The sequence below is a fragment of the Salvelinus sp. IW2-2015 genome, linkage group LG7, assembly GCF_002910315.2.
Source record: "Salvelinus sp. IW2-2015 linkage group LG7, ASM291031v2, whole genome shotgun sequence".
Taxonomy (NCBI): Eukaryota; Metazoa; Chordata; class Actinopteri; order Salmoniformes; family Salmonidae; genus Salvelinus; species Salvelinus sp. IW2-2015.
The window spans coordinates 25,037,335-25,058,879 of record NC_036847.1 but is presented as its reverse complement, the minus strand read 5'-3'; the positions used below and the strand labels follow the sequence as shown (position 1 = coordinate 25,058,879).

General features: G+C 41.9%; 1 protein-coding gene across 3 annotated transcripts; it reads left to right on the top strand.

The window, feature by feature from the left end:
- Window positions 1-3,228: 3,228 nt before the first annotated feature.
- On the top strand, window positions 3,229-21,148 carry LOC111966698 (PAN2-PAN3 deadenylation complex catalytic subunit PAN2). Of its 3 annotated transcripts, XM_023991562.2 has the most exons (25): window positions 3,229-3,342; window positions 3,854-4,154; window positions 4,799-4,968; window positions 5,720-5,840; window positions 5,980-6,057; window positions 6,184-6,454; window positions 6,556-6,901; window positions 7,136-7,232; window positions 7,345-7,467; window positions 7,635-7,754; window positions 7,899-8,027; window positions 8,293-8,492; window positions 9,210-9,358; window positions 9,463-9,569; window positions 9,662-9,760; window positions 10,281-10,366; window positions 10,669-10,810; window positions 11,003-11,140; window positions 15,303-15,362; window positions 15,478-15,568; window positions 15,855-16,012; window positions 19,308-19,451; window positions 19,630-19,809; window positions 20,121-20,214; window positions 20,343-21,148. In XM_023991562.2, exons 2-25 carry the CDS (start codon window positions 3,867-3,869, stop codon window positions 20,567-20,569), a joined length of 3,618 nt encoding a protein of 1,205 aa, XP_023847330.1. In that variant the 5' UTR covers window positions 3,229-3,342; window positions 3,854-3,866; the 3' UTR covers window positions 20,570-21,148. The 3 variants fall into 3 exon arrangements, 2 of the variants coding, with proteins under 2 accessions (XP_023847330.1, XP_070300669.1); XR_011480214.1 differs by lacking the exons at window positions 19,308-19,451; window positions 19,630-19,809; window positions 20,121-20,214; window positions 20,343-21,148 and adding exons at window positions 16,145-16,233; window positions 16,504-16,598; XM_070444568.1 differs by lacking the exons at window positions 19,308-19,451; window positions 19,630-19,809; window positions 20,121-20,214; window positions 20,343-21,148 and adding an exon at window positions 16,145-16,607.
- Window positions 21,149-21,545: the final 397 nt, after the last annotated feature.

The following is a 21,545-nucleotide window of genomic DNA, read 5'->3' as shown; positions in this document are numbered from 1 at the left end:
TTGTCATGTGTTACTGCCTTGCTATGTTGTTGTCTTAGGTCTTTCTTTATGTAATGTTGTGTTGTCTCGTCGTGATGTGATGTGTGTTTTGTCCTATATTTTTATATATATATACAGTGGGGAGAACAAGTATTTGATNCTTAGTCTTGGTTACGTTGAGGGATAGGTTGTTATTCTGGCACCACCCGGCCAGGTCTCTGACCTCCTCCCTATAGGCTGTCTCGTCGTTGTCGGCGATCAGGCCTACCACTGTTGTGTCGTCTGCAAACTTAATGATGGTGTTGGAGTCGTGCCTGGCCATGCAGTCGTGGGTGAACAGGGAGTACAGGAGGGGACTGAGCACGCACCCCTGTGGAGCTCCAGTGTTGAGGATCAGCGTGGCAGATGTGTTGCTACCTACCCTCACCACCTGGGGGCGGCCCGTCAGGAAGTCCAGGATYCAGTTGCAGAGGGAGGTATTTTTGGTGTTATGGTGTTGAACGCTGAGCTGTAGTTAATGAATAGCATTCTCATATAAGTGTTCCTTTTGTCCAGGTGGGAAATGGCAGTGTGGAGTGCAATAGATATTGCATCATCTGTGGATCTGTTTGGGCGGTATGCAATTTGGAGTGGGTCTAGGGTTTCTACATTAAGCCTACAACTTTGCATAATGATTCAAACTCTTTTTAAAAACTTTTTCACTCAAAAGTATACATGAACAATTTCCATTGTTGACATTTCATCAATGACTCCTGCTTTCATCATCAATGACTGACCAATTTCCTCCTTTGTTATGTATTTTGCAGTTAGTTTGGCACGTGTAGATAGTTATAACACGACAGCTCATTGTCCTGGCTGCCTGTGGGTTCTCCAGTGGAGGAATGAACGAACTAGCGTGTGACCGCTTCCTCATGTATGGAACGCCGTTTGGGTCTTTGCGTGTGAAAAAATATACACGTCAAATAACACTATTTGACACGATAAGTAAGCTTTTAATTTGACACGTCAAATAACAGAGTTTAATTGCTGAATGTTGTGTTGGACCGCAACTTCTGGGGAAGCTAGCTAGGTTTAGCTTGCTACCTAGCTAGCACCAATACAACCAGCCTGAAAACAATGACCAGTAGAAACTGCAGTCATTTTCATTATTCGTAGCAATGATTTAGGAATCCGTGTGAGTAAGTATTAGCTAGGTAGCCACTTGTTCGCCTATTGAAATTGATGAAAATAAAAAAAATTGCTAGCCAGCTACTAAACCCTGTTGCTAACGTTATAAGCAGCCAGCTAGCTTCAGGATGCTCGACGGGACCGGGTTGTTTTGTGAAGCTAGCTACAATAAGGATTAGGCACTATTTATATATTTTTGAATTTTCGGTTTGCCTTCAAAATAAAAGTACCTATTTAAAAGTGATGCAGAAGGTTACAATTGGTGGAATCATGCCATATTTAAAGTAGATAATGTTAAACAAGGTTGGAATGTGAAGCAATGAAATGGGGTATCACTCTACTCGGTGACACCCACAGAACACAACTGTGAAGAGTTTACGCAAATATTAGCGTTGTAGCTCTTATAGCGGGACAGTGACTGTGTGAAATCACCTCCCCAGTCAGCCTATTGTGTGTATTGACATTCATATTGCACTGTACAGCTTTACCTAAGGATTGGGGATCAATGAGGTATCAGTCTACTCAATACCCAAGATATTTTTTCCAAACGTCCTCCTCAGAGTTATCAGACTCCACAACATCTACGCAGTATTGTTTTTCTTATGGAATAGTGTTTAATACACATAGGTTGACAATAAATGTGGCTCAATTCACAGTTGTTTCAGAGTCCCACAATAAGAGCTACGACAGTAATGTTCTCTTGGAATCACTGAGTAGACTGATACCCCATGTCATTGATCCCCAATCCACAGGTAAGGCTGTACAGTGAAATAAGTATGCCCCCAATGCAATTCTAAAGACTAATACATCCAGTGTGATTTAAACCGATTTTTGTCGAATTAACAAATTATTGTATTTTGTCTATTCAATTATGGCACAATTCTACTATTTGTATTCATTTGCATCACTGTCAATGACGTACCTTTATTTTGAAGGCTAACCGCAAAGTCCACTATTGTGGCTAATCCTTATTGTGGCTAGCTTCACATAGATGGGTCCGACCATTAATCAAATAAGAGCTGTTTTATAAATTAGGGTTATATTAGATGATGACACCTAGCTATATAGTTAGCTAGCTAACTATAGCTATTGAAACAGATTATGTCATTTTGCTATGTTTTTGGGGAAGAACATTGTTTGCATCCATGAGCTAGCTCGCTTTTTTTAGGACCAGCACCTTAGGTGTGCGAGACAAGTTTACCAGCATCATAGAATCATAGCATACTTATCGATCCATCGTGTTGACATATGCAATACGAGTGATAGTGAAATCAATGTGTAATAACTACGTAAAAAATGTATGAACGCGTTAAATTATAATGCGACGTGCAGTCGTATTCAGGTCCTGATTGGTCAACAAGCTTATTTGACACGTCAAATAATGTTATTTGACATTTGATGTGTATTTATTATTATAATATTTTGACACGCAAAGACCCAAACGGTGTTTTGTACAGTAGTGGCTTCCAATCTGCTTGCTTCTAACAAATTCTTAAGAGAAAAATATTTTGTTGACCACTAAAAGTGGGGTTAGGCCTACACTGAAAAGTACACAGACAAATATCACAATGAGTAATGCCATTATTATTTTAGAGCACATGTTTTTATTTCATAAGGAAAGAGAAGGGAAGAAAATGTAGATCGTCAAGTAATTCAACTCCACTTGTATGGTGAAGCCAATGCATGAATATGCATGATCAAAACAAAAAAATATTTTTAAAAATTGGTTGAACATTAAACTCCCAAAACACGAACACTTGCCATCAGGCCTGTATTACAATACAATATGTTCTGATTCCCACTCAGGTTTAAAATACACATTTTACTAGGTCTAGATTTGGCCTAGGCATAAGCCATATGCTTGACAACAAAAATTATAATAAAACATTCAATTCTGTAAGCTTACTGCACAGGCAAAGAGGTGAGAGAGTGAATTAATTTACTTTTAATTAAAAAAAATAACACTCGGCAACTATCACTTTACCGTCAATCTACCGGCATATGTATTCTGCAACGCTTTTAACATTGAGGGTTGGTTCTGAACTTTGTCATTTCGTGAATGTTACACTATTTGCTCCGGAAGTACTTGGTTGTTATGATGAATGAAACAATTATGGCTCCAGTGAAGTCTACATAACACAATTATCACTTGATATTGATAAGCTATTTGGGGCACAGTGTACATATACACATTTGGTAAACGATTGATTTATTAATTTCCATTGATTTTGAGAATGGGATTCTTAGGAGTTGTATCCAAGTTGTAGCGCTGTAGCTCGCAACTAACGGTTACTAGCTAGTTAGCTAGCCAACAGTTGCTTGAAAGCCGCACTTGCTGGGCCGATACAGCTAGCTAGCTAACTAGTTTGTCCTATTTCCATTGCATTTGAATATAATGAACACTGTACTATTGCAATCCAGTGCTAGCAATATTGTTACCTAGCTCACGAATCCAGCAGACCAACAACAATAGCCCTGACGACCTACCTATTATGCTTAGTGAGTGTAGGTATAACTAGCTAGTTAGCTAGGAGGTGACCGACAGGCATGCTGACAGGGCCAGTTTAGCTGTAACACCAAGAGGCCATTGGTGTTGTAATAAGAATGCTATCAAAGATAATTCATAACCTATAGTTAACTGGCTCATACAGTTAGTATATATGCCAAGATGCAAGCCTGAACAACATGCACCCATTTTATTTTTTAGGTCAGCTGTCCTCATGATGAACTTTGACGGTCTGGACCCAGGGATGGGTGAATACGCACCCGCCCTCCATGGGAGTCTAGAGCCAGGTATGGAGCCCTCAATGGACCCACGGCTCAATCCTGTCTTGTTGCAAGGTGTGGAGCTCAATCCAGATGGTCTTACCGTGGCCGTACCCGAGTCTGTGCACATGATGGAAGGGATGTTCTCAGAACTCCACAGTGTGCATGCAGAAGTGGGCGTTCCTGTCACAGCAACTCACTTTGACCTGCAAGAGGAGCTGCTCTGGATGGGGAACCACAGGGTAAGAGACAAATTATTATGCCAGAATATAGGGTATTACTGTGTTAGGTTCTAATTATCAAAGTAAGAACTCGACATACACTATGAAAGCTTAAACCAAGTTTATTCTTCCCAAAGGATCGAACAGCTGAACCAACAAAAGACATATTCACACAAGCACTGATATTTAACCCTTTCTCCTATGCTGAGTCTCCTACACATCTGAACAGCCAATGCATCTCTGTTGCTAGACAGAACCTTAGTGATACCTGTTCTTCCCCACTTCATCTGACTTGACCTCTGCCCCAAAGTGCTCACTCCTCTTATCAGTGCTGCCACAAGTGATCATTTTCCCTGTACTCAGCACATTCCAAACTTAATTGCACCCACCATATACCTTCCTCCTACAGATAACCATTAACTTCTGGTATAAACCCTCTCTATACCATAGCACTCAATATTTCAATAGGATACCTGATAATTAACCCTATTTGAAGTTTTAGGAGTCAGAACCCAGAATCCATCAACTGGTACTTGGAACATGAAGTGCGTCCACAAATGTTTGTTTGGTTTCAGCTGCCACTTTTTGTGTACATTTGCAATATGGGCTATTCAGCAAAATTTTTCTACCATACAGACTTGTTTCCCCACTCTCTTTTTCCATAGGGGCATGGAATGTCCTTCTTTGGTCCCACAATGGGTCGCTACTCTTCTTTCCAGGCGCACTCAACTGATGATATTCGTCAGATTCAGAGCATGGAGACGGGGGTTCTGTTTCTCTCTAAGAGTAATCTCAAGTGCCAAACTCGTGGAGGCCTTGTCATGTTCGACTACCTGTGAGTTGAATTCAAATGATCATTCACATTATTGTGGTTTTCTTACTGATTTATTTATCTTTTTATTTAAGCTTTATTTAACTTGGCCAGTCAGTTAAGAACAAATTCTTATTTACAATGATGGCCTACCAGAAGGCAAAAGGCCTCCTGCGGGACAGGGGCTGGGATAAAATAAATAAAATAAAAAATAGGACAAAACACACATCACGACAAGAAAGGTTGCAAGATCGAATCCCCGAGCTGACAAGGTAAAACAATCTGTCGTTCTGCCCCTGAACAAGGCAGTTAACCCACTGTTCCTAGGCCGTCATTGAAAAAAAGATTTTGTTCTTAACTGACTTGCCTAGTTAAATAAAGGTAAAAAAAAAAATTGGTAGCAGCACAAAACATGGTACAAACATTATTGTGCACAGACAACAGCACAAAGGGCAAGAGGGTAGAGACAACAATACATCACTCAAAGTCGCCACAGCTGGCAGTAAGAGTGTCCATGATTGAGTCTTTGAATGAAGAGATGGAGATAAAATGGTCCAGTTTGAGTGTTTTTTTAGTTGGGGAACATTTCTTTTAAATGTTTTATGCAAACCATACACCCATGTTAACTTAGGTTCAAAGGTGAGTGCTGAAAGGATGCTTACAAAAATCAACATTTAGTTGAAACATGTTATAGTTTCAAATCAGTTTGAATGTGCATCTTGAATACTGTACAGTATAATGTAATTGTCATAATGAATTCATGTGTGTATTTTAGAATGGAGGAGGGAGCTGACATGCATAGTCTGCTTATGACAGAAAACAACGCAATGCTCATGGGTGGACTACAGAATTATGTGCTTGAATTTGACCTTAATACTGTGCAGCAGACACAAAAGGTATTGCATGACACCAGCATGTGAAAATATAGGCCTAACTCTAAGGATGCAATACATTTTTGGCCTATAGGCTCTTAAAAATAAGTGATTCAATAGGTAAATAATTGTACATATTGTGATCTTTCCTTCCTATGCCTAGTTTACGGTCGAGGCTCCAGGGGTAGCTATCATGCGGCAGTCCAATCGTTTCTTATTCTGTGGGAACACATCTGGGAAGGTAAGGACAACAAGAGAGGCCCAAGGCCACTCATGTTTCTCAGTGTTTGGAAGATGTTACTAGTTATATTTTTTACATCCTTAACCATTCGTATATATCTCACCTTCTTGCCTTCCACACAACCAGGTGTCGCTTTGTGACCTGCGCACCTTCAAGCTAGAACATGAGTTTGATGCCTTCTCCGGTAGCCTGTCAGACTTTGATGTCCATGGCAACCTCCTGGCTGCGTGTGGGTTCTCCAGTCGAGGAATGAACGAACTAGCGTGTGACCGCTTCCTCATGGTGTTTGACCTGCGCATGATGCGCGCTGTGACACCACTCCAGGTGCACGTGGACCCCCTCTTCTTGCGCTTCATCCCTACGTACACGGCACGCCTGGCCATCATCTCACAGACCGGTATTGATCAAATGGAGAATGTGTTTGTTGTGCAGCCTGCTAGCTGTATTTATCAGAGAATGCAGAAAATAAGACTGACTTTCTTTTCCCTCCATCCCCAGGACAGTGTCAATTCTGTGAACCCACTGGGCTAGCCAACCTGGCTGATGTCTTCCATGTCAACACCGTTGGCCAGTTGCTCATGAGCTTCGACGTGTCCTCCAGCAAGCAGGCTTTGGCCTTTGGGGACTCTGGGGGAGGTGTGCACCTTTGGTCAGACGCCCCAGAGGTCTCCTACAACGGTTATTCACGGGAGACCGAATTTGCTCTGCCCTGTCTGGTGGACTCCTTGCCTCAGCTGGACTGGAGCCATGACCTGTTGCCCTTGTCCCTCATCCCCATGCCCTTTACCAGCTCAGAGCCACTACTGTCAGACTGGGTCACCACACAGGCCACTCCCAGCCCTAGGTAGGTAACACATTGTTTTAAGACAAGTTTTGTGACCTTTTGGGGACTTTGATCTGCTGAAGTAGGCTATGTGGTGAATTCACTGCTTCTTGAGTTGGGGTAACACCAACCTCTCTTCAAAATGTCCCTTCACAAGGAGGGCAGTGCTCTCTGGCTTTTGATAGATGTCTTGTGCCCGAAGGATGACTAAGTTAAAGTAAGTATCAAAATATTTCTCACCTTTTTTCTTTCCAGACGAGCACCCCCAGTGGACCCAGAGATCCTGCGTACGATGAAGACTGTCGGGTTCATTGGTTACGCCCCCAATCCTCACACCCGTCCCCGGAACCAGGTACGTCAATCATCCACAAATTCCGTGTCTCAAATTCAGTGTCTCAGAAAGAGTTGGGTTCTGAACTATGCTTGGCTTGTATAAACATCCTCTCCTGTTTGCTGTGTTTCAGGTTCCTTACAAGATCAAGGAGGTGGAGCTGGACTTTGACAACTACAATCAGGGGGTTCCTGAGTCTCCTATTGGTCGAGATGAAGAACCACACCTCTACATGGTGCCCAAAAAATACAGGAAGGTGTGTCCCTTACTTATTACATTGTTATCTACTTGTAAATGTGAAATGTGTGGTTCAACAGTATGGGATTTGTGTTATGTGGGATTTGTGTTATCAATGTGGTTTTGAGATTAGCTTGTTGTGTCAATGATAAGAGCTTACATCTTTGATTGTTTTGTGCCCATCAGGTCACCATCAAATACTCCAAACTTGGGCTGGAAGACTTTGACTTCAAACATTACAACAGGACCCTGTTTGCTGGCCTGGAACCTCACATTCCCAATGCTTACTGTAACTGTATGATCCAGGTGAGAATCGGAAATGTGTGGCGTTCATTTATATAGCGTAAATATACGGTTGATTTATCCATGTTTATTCGTATATTATTTCATTATTTGTTCCCATTTACAAATAACAGTGAGTATTTTCCCCCTGTGTGTCTGATTGGTTAGGTGTTGTATTTCCTGGAGCCAATCCGCTGCCTGGTCCAGAACCACCTGTGTCAGAAGGAGTTCTGTCTGGCGTGTGAGCTGGGCTTCCTCTTCCACATGCTAGATCTGTCACGAGGAGACCCCTGTCAGGTAGTCACCAATAGCCATGACACATCTCACTCTGTCCTATGGCCTATCTTTCTATCCCTACAAAATAACATATTCTTTGCATGATAGAGCACTAAAGCACTTTATTTTTTCAAAATAAAGACAGTTTGATGGAGTTGTAATAGAGTGGTAATAGACCACTGTAATAATGTGTATGTATGCACTGAACTGAGTGACCATAATTAAACCGTCCTGCTGCCTACTCCCATTGCCATTCACTCATTGCAACCACTGTCTCCTCTCACAGGCCAGTAATTTCCTCAGAGCTTTCCGAACTATCCCGGAGGCGTCTGCCCTGGGTCTGATCCTGGCTGACTCTGATGAGCAGACGGGGAAGGCCAGGTTGGGCCGTCTCATCCAGAGCTGGAACCGCTTCATCCTCACCCAGCTCCACCAGGAGACCCAGGAGCAGGAGGGGCCACAGGCCTACCGAGGAGCCAGCAGCAGGTGACACTGATAATTTGCACACATTTTTACTGCACATTTGAACTTTTGTTTTAACGTTTTTACGCCCAAGCAATCAAAAAACTAACAGATATTCTTTAAAATGATTTGCGTTTATTACACTATCAATGATAGGAATTAAATCAGCTTGTGGATAACTAAATATTTCTTTAGTGTATACTAGAGCATCTGGTGTGTTTAGTGATGACTTTGGCTTCATTATTTTTCTCTTAATTTCTGTATTTTTATTTTTTACCCTTTTTTCTCCCCAATTGGTAGTTACAGTCTTGTCCCATCGCTGCAACTCCCGTACGGACTCGGGAGAGGCGAAGGTCGAGAGCCGTGCGTCCTCCGAAACACAACCAAGCCAAGCCGCACTGCTTCTTGACACAATGCCCGCTTAACTTGGAAGCCAGCCGCACCAATGTGTCGGAGGAAACAACGTACACCTGGAAACCGTGTCAGCATGCATTGCTCCCGGCCCGCCACAGGAGTCGCTAATGCGCGATGGGACAAGAACATCCCTGCCGGCCTAACCCGGACGACGCTGGGCCAATTGTGCGTCGCTCCATGGGTCTCCCGGTCGCGGCCGGCTGCGACAGAGCCTGGACTCGAACCAGGATCTCTAGTGGCACAGCTAGCACTACGATCCAGTGCCTTAGACCACTGCACCACTCTGGAGGCCCGCTTTTTCTCCTTTTGATGCTTTATTTGTTACAGTGTTCTGGGCTCCTCAGGAGAGTCTGTGATTGGAAGGCAGTTTGGGTGTGAGGTTGAGAACAGCAGCCTGTGTCGCTGTGGAAAGGAGACAGTACGCTCCTCTCTCACCTTGCTCTTCACCATGCACTACCCTGAGCAGAACTCACTTGGTAAGTTTTCCCCAAATTATCTTTACTCTGCCAACATTTGACTAGTATCAATGTTATTTGTATTTATTGATCATATATTGGTGTTTTAAATCCTATTCTGTTAGATAAGACGATAAAGGAGTACGACTTTGCTGAGATCCTGAAGAAGAGTATATGTCTGGAGCAGAGTACGCAGGCGTGGTGTGAGAACTGTGAAAAGTACCAGCCCACAGTAAGTGACCCTTGTTTAAAAATGGGTTGTTTATTTATTGTTTGAGTCGATTCTTTAATGTGTTTTATCCCCCTCTAACTGTCTATCTGTAGGTGCAGACTCGGAACATCCGCTGCCTTCCTGATGTACTGGTCATTAACTGTGAGGTGAACAGTGTCAAAGAGGCTGAGTTCTGGAAGGCTCAGGCAGAGGTAAGCCCCAAATTCCAATCCAAATCAAACTCATGATCAGTCAATTCGACCACTTGAGTATTTCCTCCTACAATGGCAAATTGAGAGCTTGGTTCTATCTGCATTTTTGTCATAATTGAGTTATTGACATAGCCTTGTACTGTTCAACGTTTTCTATCTATATAGTACTCTAAATCCAATTAATGTTGTTAAGTTCAAAAGAATACAAGATAAAAATTGCTGACACCATTGAAATCAATGAGGGTTCAGAACTTTATTAAAGCCAATTATCTCCAAATCATCTTTTTGCAGATGTAACTTTCTAATCTCAAGCTCTTGAAATGCTGAATGCAGACTGCTATTGATATTTACAATGACATGATGGCCATCTATTTGGTTTAGATATTAGCTATATTAGCACATTAGATATTTAGTACTTCAATTAGAACTCTTATCCCAATGAAGTTTGTTGTGTTTCCAGTGTCAATAATATTTTGGTACAAAGTTATTAGAATGAATCAACCTGTTCCTCTCTCCACAGTATGCTTTCATCAAGGCCAAGAAGAAAGAGGAAATGGAACCCCCTAAGCCCAAAGAACCTCCACAACCACATGAGTGGTGCTTAGAGTAAGGATGATAAAATATATATATTGATGGGAAAGCTTGTTAAAAAAATGAGCTGACATTTTGGTTTTTGAAATATTACCCTGCATCGGGTTAGCCTATTCTATGTCTATGGGCGACTAAGTGAAACATCTGTCAATGTGCCCTTGAGCAGGGCATTTAACCCGAATTGCTCCTGTAAGTTGCTCTGGATAAGAGCATCTGCTAAATGTCTAAAATGTCATGTAAATGTAAAGACAATTCAGGAAGTAAACTGAAATTCAAATTTTTCTCATTGCATTTTTGACGACCTTCATGTTGTTTAGGGAGGAGCTGGTCAATACGGAGGGCCTGACCTTTGACACCAGAGTGGAGGATCTACGTCACATCTGGATCCCTCTCACTCTGAAGATGTCCATCAGCAAAAGCCAGGGCCTGGAGATGAGCAGCTGGCCAGAGGGAGAGGRGGTGAAAGACACAGAAGGGCCAATAACTACTTCACATTCACAGGCTCACTCACTAAAACATTTTTCAAGACTTCCATGATTTTTCCATTTTGCTCTTTGTTTTTGTTTTGCCGTACTGGTTTCATAGTTTGATTGAATGATCTGTATTAGTATGTCTGTTGTTGAAATGACAACACTTTTATCAATATTTTAGCTGAGCTCCACTGAGGAGGCTGAAGGAGCGTCTCTCTATGACTTGGTGGTTACTGTTCCTCATGTACTGGACGCTCGCACCGGAGGCAACTTGGTAGCACACATCAAAGTGGGAGAGACATATCACATCAGAAAAGAGGTGAGTGGATGGATAGATCTATTATAGACAAAGTAAGAACATCAACGGAAAGAAAGAAATAATCTCACTACAATACATTTGAATCGAAAGTTAGCCAAATTAGATAAGATTTTGCTACCATGGAAAGGACAACACCTGTCCATTTGTGGAGAAATCACCCTGGTTAATTCTTTAGTCATATCCCAGTTTGCCCATTTACTTTGCCTATACCTAACGACTTGTTTTTTAAATGAAATGAGCAAAACATATTCCACTTTATTTGGAACGGCAAGCCAGACAAAATTAAAACGGGCCTATTTATATAATGAATAYAGTGCGTTCGGAAAGTATTCAGACCCCTTGACTTTTTCTACATTTTGCTATGTTACAGCCTTATTCTAAAATTGATTCAAAAAAGAAATCCTCATCAATCTACACACAATACCCCATAATGAGAAAGTGAAAACAGGTTTTTAGAAAAACAGAAATACCATATTTACATAAGTATTCAGAACCTTTGCTATGAGACTCAAAATTGAGCTCAGCTGCATCCTGTTTCCATTGATTATCCTTGAGATGTTTCTACAACTTGATTAGAGTACAGCTGTGGTAAATTCAATGGATTGGACATGATTTGGAAAGGCACACACCTGTCTTTATAAGGTCCCACAGTTGAAAAAAAACAACAACCAAGCCATGAGGTCGAAGGAATTGCCCGTAGAGCACCGAGAYAGGATTGTGTCAAAGCACAGATCTGGTGAAGGGTATGAAAACATTTCTGCAGCATTGAAGGTCCCCAAAAACACAGTGGCCTCCATCATTCTTAAATGGAAGAAGTTTGGAACCACCAAGACTCTTCCTAGAGCTGGCCGTCCGGCCAAACTGGGCAATCGGGGGAGAATGGCCTTGGTCAAGGAGTTAACCAAGAACCTGATGGTCACTCTGACAGAGCTGCAGAGTTCCTCTATGGAGATGAGAGAACCTTCCAGAAGGACAACCATCTATGCAGCACTCCACCAATCAGGCCTATATGGTAGAGTGGCCAGACGGAAGCCACTCCTCATTAAAAGGCATATGACAGCCCGCTTGAAGTTTGCCAAAAGGCATCTAAAGACTTTCAGACCATGAGAAACAAGATTCTCTGGTCTGATGAAACCAAGATTGAACTCTTTGGCCTGAATACCAAGTGTCACATCTGGAGGAAATATGGCACCATCTCTACGGTGAAGCATGGTGTTGGCAGCATCATGCTGTGGGGATGTTTTTCAGAGGCAGTGACAGGGACACTACTCAGGATCGAGGGAAAGATTAACAGAGCAAGGTACATAGAGATCCTTGATAAAAACCTGCTCCAGAGTGCTCAGGACCTCAGACTGGGGCGAAGGTTCACCTTCCAACAGGACAACGACCCTAAGCACATAGCCAAGACAACGCAGGAGTGGCTTCGGTACAAGTCTATGGGTGCCCCAGCCAGAGCCCGGACTTGAACCCGATCGAACATCTCTGGAAAGACCTGAAAATAGCTGTGCAGTGACACTCCCCATCCAACCTGACAGAGCTTGAGAGAATCTGCAGAGAAGAATCAATCAATCAAATGTATTTGTAAAGCCCTTCTTACATCAGCTGATGTCACAAAGTGCTGTACAGAAACCCAGCCTAAAACCCCAAACATCAAGCAATGCAGGTGTAGAAGCACGGTGGCTAGGACAAACTCCCTAGAGAGGCCAGAACCTAGGAAGAAACCTAGAGAGGAACCAGGCTATGAGGGGTGGCCAGCCCTCTTCTGGCTGTGCCGGTGGAGATTATAACAGAACATGGCCAAGATGTTCAAATGTTCATAGATGACCAGCAGGGTCAAATAATAATAATCACAATGGTTGTCGAGGGTGCGACAGGTCAGCACCTCACTAGTAAATGTCAGTTGGCTTTTCATAGCCGATCATTCAGAGTATTTCTACCACTCCTGCTGTCTCTAGAGAGTTGAAAACAGCAGGTCTGGGACAGGTAGCATGTCCGGTGAACAGGTCAGGCTTCCATAGCCACATGCAGAACAGTTGAAACTGGAGCAGCAGCATGGCCAGGTGGACTGGGGACAGCAAGGAGTCATCAGGCCAGGTTGTGAGGCATGGTCCTAGGTCTCAGGTCCTCAGAGAGAGAAAGAATGAAAGAAAGAGAGAAAAAGAGAGAGCATACTTAAATTCACACAGGACACCAGATAAGACAGGAGAAATAGTCCAGATATAACAGACTGACCCTGGCCCCCGACACATAAACTACTGCAGCATAAATACTTGAGGCTGAGACAGGAGGGGTCGGGAGACACTGTGGCCCCGTCCGACGATACCGGACAGGGCCAAACAGGCAGGATATAACCCCAATGGGAGAAAGAGAGAAACTCCCCAAATACAGATGTGCCAAGCTTGTAGCGTCATAACCAAGAAGACTTGAGGCTGTAATCGCTGCCAAAAGGTGCTTCAACAAAGTACTGAGTTAAGGGTCTGAATATTTATGTAAGTGAGATATCAAAAAATTATATACATTTGCAAAAATTTCTAAAAACCTGTTTTTGCTTTGTCATTATTGGGTATTGTGTGGAGATAGATGAGTAAAAAAACTATTTAATCCAACTTTACTTAAATCTGATGTCTCACCCCGTGTTCAAGAATTGCTTTTTTTCCTTCATTCAGATTACAACCTCTCACTTTCGGTTATTTGAAAATGAAATAATCTCCAAAATATCACTATTTTTAAAACAAGCTATAGAAAGCTGGTTGCAATTTCAGTTTAACCTCAAATATACTAATTGATAAAAATTWAAATTAAAATTGGAAAAAGTGTTTAAAAATGGTATAATCAGGGGCCTCCCGAGTGGCACACAATTGGTCCAGCGTCGTCCAGGTTCGGGGAGGGTTTGGCCCGGGGGGGCTTCATTTGGCTCATCGCGCTCTAGCGATTCCTTGTGGCGGGCCAGGCCCCTGCATGATGACTTCGGTCAACAGTTCAACGGTGTTTCCTCCGACACATTGGTGCGGCTGGCTTCCGGGTTAAGCGTGTGGGTGTTAAGAAGCGCGGCTTGGCGGGTCATGTTTCGGAGGACGCATGACTCGACCTTCGCCTCTCCCAAGCTCGTTGGGTAGTTGCAGCGATGCGACAAGATTGTAATAGGATCGCAATTGGATATCACAAAATTGTGTAGAAAAAGGGGGTAAAATTTCACACACAAAAAAAAGTATAATCTTTGTAAATGATATCCTAAATAGGACTTGTGGAGTTGTGTCACACATGCAGTTAACAAAAATATATGGAAATGTCTGCGCTATGCAAAATTACAACCAACTGATCGTAGCATTACTGCAAAAATGGAGGAGATAAGTGAAAAGGGGAGAAGGTAAGGAACTTGACAGTTGGTCCTGAATTTAAGACCAAAATTGTCTAAAGAAAATTTCATTTAAGGACCAAAAAATTGACAGCTGCGCCATACAGGTTGCAAAATAGTTGGGAGGAGATTTTTTATGTACCGATTCCATGGCACATGGTTTATGAACTGATACACAAAACGACGCSGGATTCAAAACTTCAAGTTTTAATTAAAATTATTATACAAAATTCTTGCAACCAATAGATATATATAGACCAATTATATACAGTGGGGAGAACAAGTATTTGATACACTGACGATTTTGCAGGTTTTCGTACTTACAAAGCATGTAGAGGTCTGTAATTTTTTTATCATAGGTACACTTCAACTGTGAGAGACGGAATCTAAAACAAAAATCCAGAAAATCACATTGTATGATTTTTAAGTAATTCATTTGCATTTTAGAAATCAAAACTGGATAGTCTACAGTGATAAGATGTGAGGGGTTGAAGTTTGGCTGAAGGCTGGGACTAAAAACAAACAATAGTTAACTAATGTAAAATATACTGTCCATGAAATGTATGTAGTATGTAAAAGCTGGAAGTGGAAGCATAAGTATTGTTGTCCATTAGTTTACTAGGGTTAGGGGAAAATAATAAAGAAGGAAATATATTTCAATGGAAATTATGTAGACAATTACATTGATAAAAGCCACAATCTATCTGTATTAAAATAAAAAAGGAGAATGAAATGCTAAAAGTGCTAAAAACAATATTTTGAAAATCTTATTTGACTAACTTCTTTTTGTTGATATTGCGGTGTAAGGGGGTAACACATCAGCAGTGGTATCTATTCAATGACTTCCTGATTGAGCCAATTGACAAGGTAATCTTTGGTGACTCACTGAATCAACATATCAAATATCTTATCAATAAATGAGCTCTTATCAATTCCTCAAATATAACTGTGTTTGTATTTTGTTTTTGTTCATGTGTCTCAGGCTGAAGCAGCACAGTTTGATGTGAACTGGAAGCTTCCAGCCATCCTGTATTACGCCAAGAGAAACTACCACTCCAAATACGACCTACGCAGTAAGCCATCCACTCATTGTCAGTTACAGTTTCTTCATTTATCTGATCAGGGTCAACATGACCGTGGATTGCCATACATTATACATACAGGATTACATTTAAATCATATAAAATAAATAAGGTAATTTCAGCAGTAGATATTTGCTTTAGTGCATGCCACTCCACAACATAACCTTGACATCCTCTGTGAAGATGTGGGATGGTTGTGGTACTGTGTATGACTGCACTCATTACCTGTTTAAGAACATGCCCACCCCGACACTTGATGCCTGTCTGTCTTCCCCAGTTAAGAACCCCATTGAGGCCAGTGTGCTGTTGACAGAGGCATCGCTGGCGCGGAAGCAGAGGAAGAGCCACGCCACGTTCATCCCCCTCATGGTCAGTGAGATGCCCCAGGCCGGAGACCTCGTGGGACTGGACGCTGAGTTTGTCACCCTCAACCAGGTCAGTCTGGCAGGTGTGATTGCTAGGTTTAGAGTATACAGTGCATTCGGAAAGTATTCAGGCCCCTTGACTTTTTCCACATTTAGTTATGTTACAGCCTTACTCTAAAACAGATTAAATCGTTTTTTTTAGGGATGCACGATATATTGGTGAGCATATCGGAATCGGACGATATTAGCTAAAAATGCCAACATCAAAGCTGACGTGCATACCTATATAATGTAAGTAGATGACGTAACGACGCCACGAAAAATACAGCGCTACACAGAACAAAAGCAGAAAAATACTAAGCACACACTTCCAAGAACTAAACAAGTTCAAGTCGAGCAGTCATTTGAAAGAGTAAGAAAATTTCAGCGAGACAACTCAAAGGTGAAAACCATTAACGCCAAGATAATGGAATTCATTGCTCTTGACAATCAACCATCTTCTGTCATGGATGATGTTGGCTTTCGCCGACTGGTCGAGCCCCGGTACACACTATTTTTCAGATTTTCCTTGAAATATTACATACACGGCTGGACAAGATGGAAACGGACACAGTGACAGTGGTCACTGAGGAAGAGGCCACGGACAGACAGAGCTGAAACTTCACTGCTTGACATGTATGATGAAATCCTGGTTGAGAATGAAACGACTGAACAAATTAACAACGAAACAGCACAGCAAGTAAGTGAAAGAAATAGGTTTTGATTATGTTTTACTGGTAATGGGGACATACGTAAATGCCAACAAAATTACTCTTTGGTCAGTGTGGCGTGTTTGTGTGTGTAACCTTTATTTAACTGGGCAAGTCAGTTAAGAACAAATTCTTATTTACAATGACGGCCTACCCCGGCCAAACCCGGACGACGCTGGGCCAATTGTGTGCCGCACTATGGGACTCCCAATCACGGCCGGATGTGATACAGCCTAGATTTGAACCAGGGACTGTAGTGATGCCTCTTGCACTGAGATGCAGTGCCTTAGACCGCTGCGTCCAAGTGTGTGTGTGTTAACTATTTAACTGTATTAGAATGCTTAAAAGGCTGAATTATTTTTAAAATATCGGTTATCGTTATCGTTTTTTTGGCAAGGAAAATATTGGATGTCGGTATCGGCCAAAAATGTAATATCGGTGCATCCCTCGTTTTTTCCCTCATCAATCTACACACAATACCCCATGATGACAGATCAAAAACAGGTTTGTAGAATTTTTTGCAAATGTATTAAAAATACAAAACTGAAATATCACATTTACATAAGTATTCAGACCCTTTACTCAGTACTTTGTTGAAGCACCTTTGGCAGCGATTACAGCCTCGAGATTTCTTGGGTATGATGCTACAAGCTTGGCACAACTGTAGTTGGGGAGTTTCTCCCATTTTTCTCTGCAGATCCTTTCAAGCTCTGTCAGGTTCTGACTGAGCTCAATTGTCATGAAACGCATATACAGTGATTACTTTTTTGTCTCTTTCATACAAACTTTGAGAAATAACGAGGAGCGCCCACAATGTGTTTGTGTGGGGAAGTGCTTAGTAATGAGTATCTCAAAACAAACAAATTAATAAAACAACACGTCCTGACCAAACATCCAGGCAAAACATGACGGTTAACCCAGGGAATTATTTCAGAACAGGGCAGAATGCTTTAAGAAACAGTGCTTCGAAAGTGGAAAAGTAAGTCAACTAAAAGGCATTGTTGTAATTTTATAACAGGTGATGATAAACAGAAATAATGGAGTACTATCTCTCATTGTAGTAGATGTGAGTTTATCTTTCAAACAATCCCCAGGCCTTGTAACGTTACACAGCTAATAACTAACGTTAGCCAAAGCAAGCTAACTAGCTACTGATAAGAAACAGTACAGATGAAGATGGAAAATTCAGGCCTACTGTACATTTTACTGTAGAAATGATTGTTTAAAACAAGTTTAGGTTGGAACTGTTGCAAGTAATACGTTTTATTCTGAACTGGAATAAACTGATTGAAGCAAGATGCTTTTTGAGACGAACACAGTTCTGGGTTGCTCATCTTCAGCAGGAAGCAGTCTCCTGCCTGACTGAGAAAGCAGTAGATGTTCAGATCCAGTTTGGCACCACATACCTATGCAAGTCAGGGTTCTCAAGTACAGAAACAGTGTCAATGCTGAGCATCACCTCAGTGTTGCACTGTCAAAAGGTTTAAGAACCCCTGCTCAAGGATATTCAGAGACTTCATCTTTCCCTCGATCCTGACTAGTCTCCCAGTCCCTGCCGCTGAAAAACATCCCCACAGCATGATGCTGCCACCATCATGCTTCACTGTAGCGATGGTGCCAGGTTTCCTCCAGACGTGACGCTTGGCATTCAGGCCAAAGAGTTCAATCTTGGTTTCATCAGACCAGAGAATCTTGTTTCTCATGGTCTGAGAGTCCTTTAGGTGCCTTTTGGCAAACTCCAAGCGGGCTGTCATGTGCCTTTTACTGAGGGGCTTCCGTCTGGACACTACCATAAAGGCCTGATTGGTGGAGTGCTGCAGAGATGGTTGTTCTCTCATCTACACAGAGGAACTCTAGAGCTCTGTCAGAATGACCATCGGGTTCTTGGTCACCTCCCTGACCAAGGCCCTTCTCCCCGGATTGTTCAGTTTGGCTGGGCGAGTCTTGGTGGTTGCAGACTTCTTCCATTTAAGAAAGTTTGAGGCCACTGTGTTCTTGGGGACCTTCAATGCTGCAGATTTTTTTTTGTACCCCTCCCCAGATCTGTGCCTTGAAAACAATCCTGTCTTAGAGCTCTACGAACAATTCCTTTGTCCTCATGGCTTGGTTTTTGCTCTGCCATGCACTGTCAACTGTGGGACCTTATATAGACAGGTTTGTGCCTTTCCAAATTATGTCGAATCAATTGAATGTACCACAGGTAGCAAAGGGTCTGAATAGTTATGAAAATAAGGTATTTCTGTAAAATAAAAATATATTTGCAAAAATGTATAAAACCCTGTTTTCGCTTTGTCATTATGGGGTATTGTCTGTAGATACATTAGGAATTGATTTTATACGTTTTAGAATAAGGTTGTAACGTAACAATGTGGAAAATGTCAAGGGGTCTGAATATTTTCAGAATGTACTGTAAGTCAGAGTATGCTAGGTCAACAATGTATCTGGGTAGAAGGTTCCTTTAGGTACAGATCCGGGATCAGTTTGGTGTATTAGGTGTATAATAGGGGCAGCATAGCAATGAGGATAATAATTAACAACAGTGATACATCAGGGAGCTCTGCTTGGAGATCCACTCTTTAAATTCCCCCTTATGGACCGGATACTGTCTTTATATAGGAGGAGGCAGAGCTACGCAGCGACGGCACCAAGTCCACCATTAAGCCTAGTCAGATGTCTGTGGCACGGATCACCTGCGTGCGTGGTCAGGGTCCCAACGAGGGAGTACCGTTCATCGATGACTACATCTCTACTCAGGAGCAGGTAATGCAGCCCCTCTCGCCCTGGCAATAATAATGACTACTTTAACAGGATGGATGGATGTCCAGATAATTATTGCTATGCAGTAAAATCTGATGTGACAGCTTCCAAACAAAGCGACCTAGATTTAACTAATCTTAGTTCTTAAAGTTTATTCTTCCTCACTGTTTTGCTGGTGCAGGTGGTGGACTATCTGACCCAGTACTCAGGCATCAAACCAGGGGACCTGGATGCTAAGATTTCCTCTAAGCACTTGACCACTCTGAAGTCAACATACCTGAAGCTGCGCTTCCTCATTGACACCGGAGTGYGCTTTGTTGGCCATGGTTTACAGAAGGACTTCCGGGTTATAAATTTGCTGGTAAGTTTGTATACTTAATTTACCTGATTTTTAAATGGACCCAATTTTACCTGTGTTTCTATACCCCTGGCTGCAGTTTTAGTAAAGATTATGGGCCGGTTTCCCGGAGACAGATCAAGCCTAGTCCTGGACTAAAAGCATGCTCAATGGGGAATCTGCTTTGAAAAATGGCTGTTTAGTCTAGGACTAATATGTGTCCATATATGTGTCCAGGAAATCAGCCCTATAGGTTAGCTAGATTAACAGTAGACGGGGTCATTTCAATGGAGGGAGTGTGGGAGCTCATCTCTGTTTTGATGTACATTGCTCAGGTGCTGAAGGATCAGGTAGTTGACACAGTCTATCTGTTCCATATGCCTCGTAAGAGGATGATCTCTCTGCGCTTCCTCGCCTGGTACTTTCTGGGTAAGAGCTTATACTCCTCAACCACTGTTTTGGTCATATAGAAATTACCACTTAGTCTGACATTTTCCAAATTAATCCATGTAACAACCAAATTGTGTGAAATGGCAAACTTCTACTTGCTTCTCCAGACCTTAACATCCAAGGTGAGACCCATGACAGTATTGAGGACGCACGGACTGCCCTTGCTCTGTACAGGAAGTACCTGGAACTGAGTCGTGGAGGAGGGAACGACGAAGTCCGCAAAGTTCTGAAGGGACTCTATGAGAAAGGCCGCAAGCTAGACTGGAAAGTCCCTGACTGTGACACAGGAGATGGTCAAGGTAGCCCAAAAAGTATGAAACTGGCATTGCATTAGAGGGTGTAATGTTGGTGGGATCTGGATATTATTGGGGCTAACTAAACTTTATTTTTATTAGCAGTATACGGGATCTATCAATCCGCGTTGATTGAATGTAGTCCCCTCAGTACAGTCTTCCCCTCAGTGAAGGGTCTGTGAAGAGAGCCTGAAGACATTCCTGCCAAACTGATTTAATCATGGTGTTTAATCATTTCAATCAGCCTTTTATTTTTTATTGTTAAAACCAGTACTCACAAGGTATTGACTCCCATAAAGTATGAAACTGGACAAGTTATCGACAAGAGCAGAATGCTGAAAGTGGTTGTGTCAGTGTCCCAACTTTCCACATAATCTTGCTTGCCTGTACAGTACCCTGATTTGACTCAGCCATTTACATTATTTGAAAAAGAACTGAACAGTTTTGATCTTCTCCAAAACAGAAGTCAAAACAATTTCTACTTTCATTTAGTATTTTTCTTTAGGTTTGTAAAGAGTGTTCGTCATTATGCTGTACATTATGCTGCTTACATGGGCAAATAATGTTAAAATTGTGATAAACTTTTTATAGTTATTTAAAAATAAAAGCTTAATACAGTACACTGAATTGTATATTTATATTTTCTTCCAAATTCACATTTTATGATAAAGTGGGAGATGGACATTTAGCTTAAAAGCTAKAATCCTCAGTTGCTACATCCACTTATACATTAATGATATATACCCATTGATTCTTGAAGAATATAACTTATAAATATGAATATAAATATGCTTCATGAACTTATTTCAACTGTCATACCCCAGCAGAACCAAAAATATAAGGGTGTTTGACACCAATGTTTTTAAACAATGTGAAATGTAAACAAACACTATATAGCCTCAAAACATGGTTAAAACGATGATTTTGATATCATTGATGAGTCCTTGCTTCCACAGCCCTGTCTGAATTTGAGAGGGGTTACATTTCCCCAGGCCCATTGCTTTTTACCAAAACAGA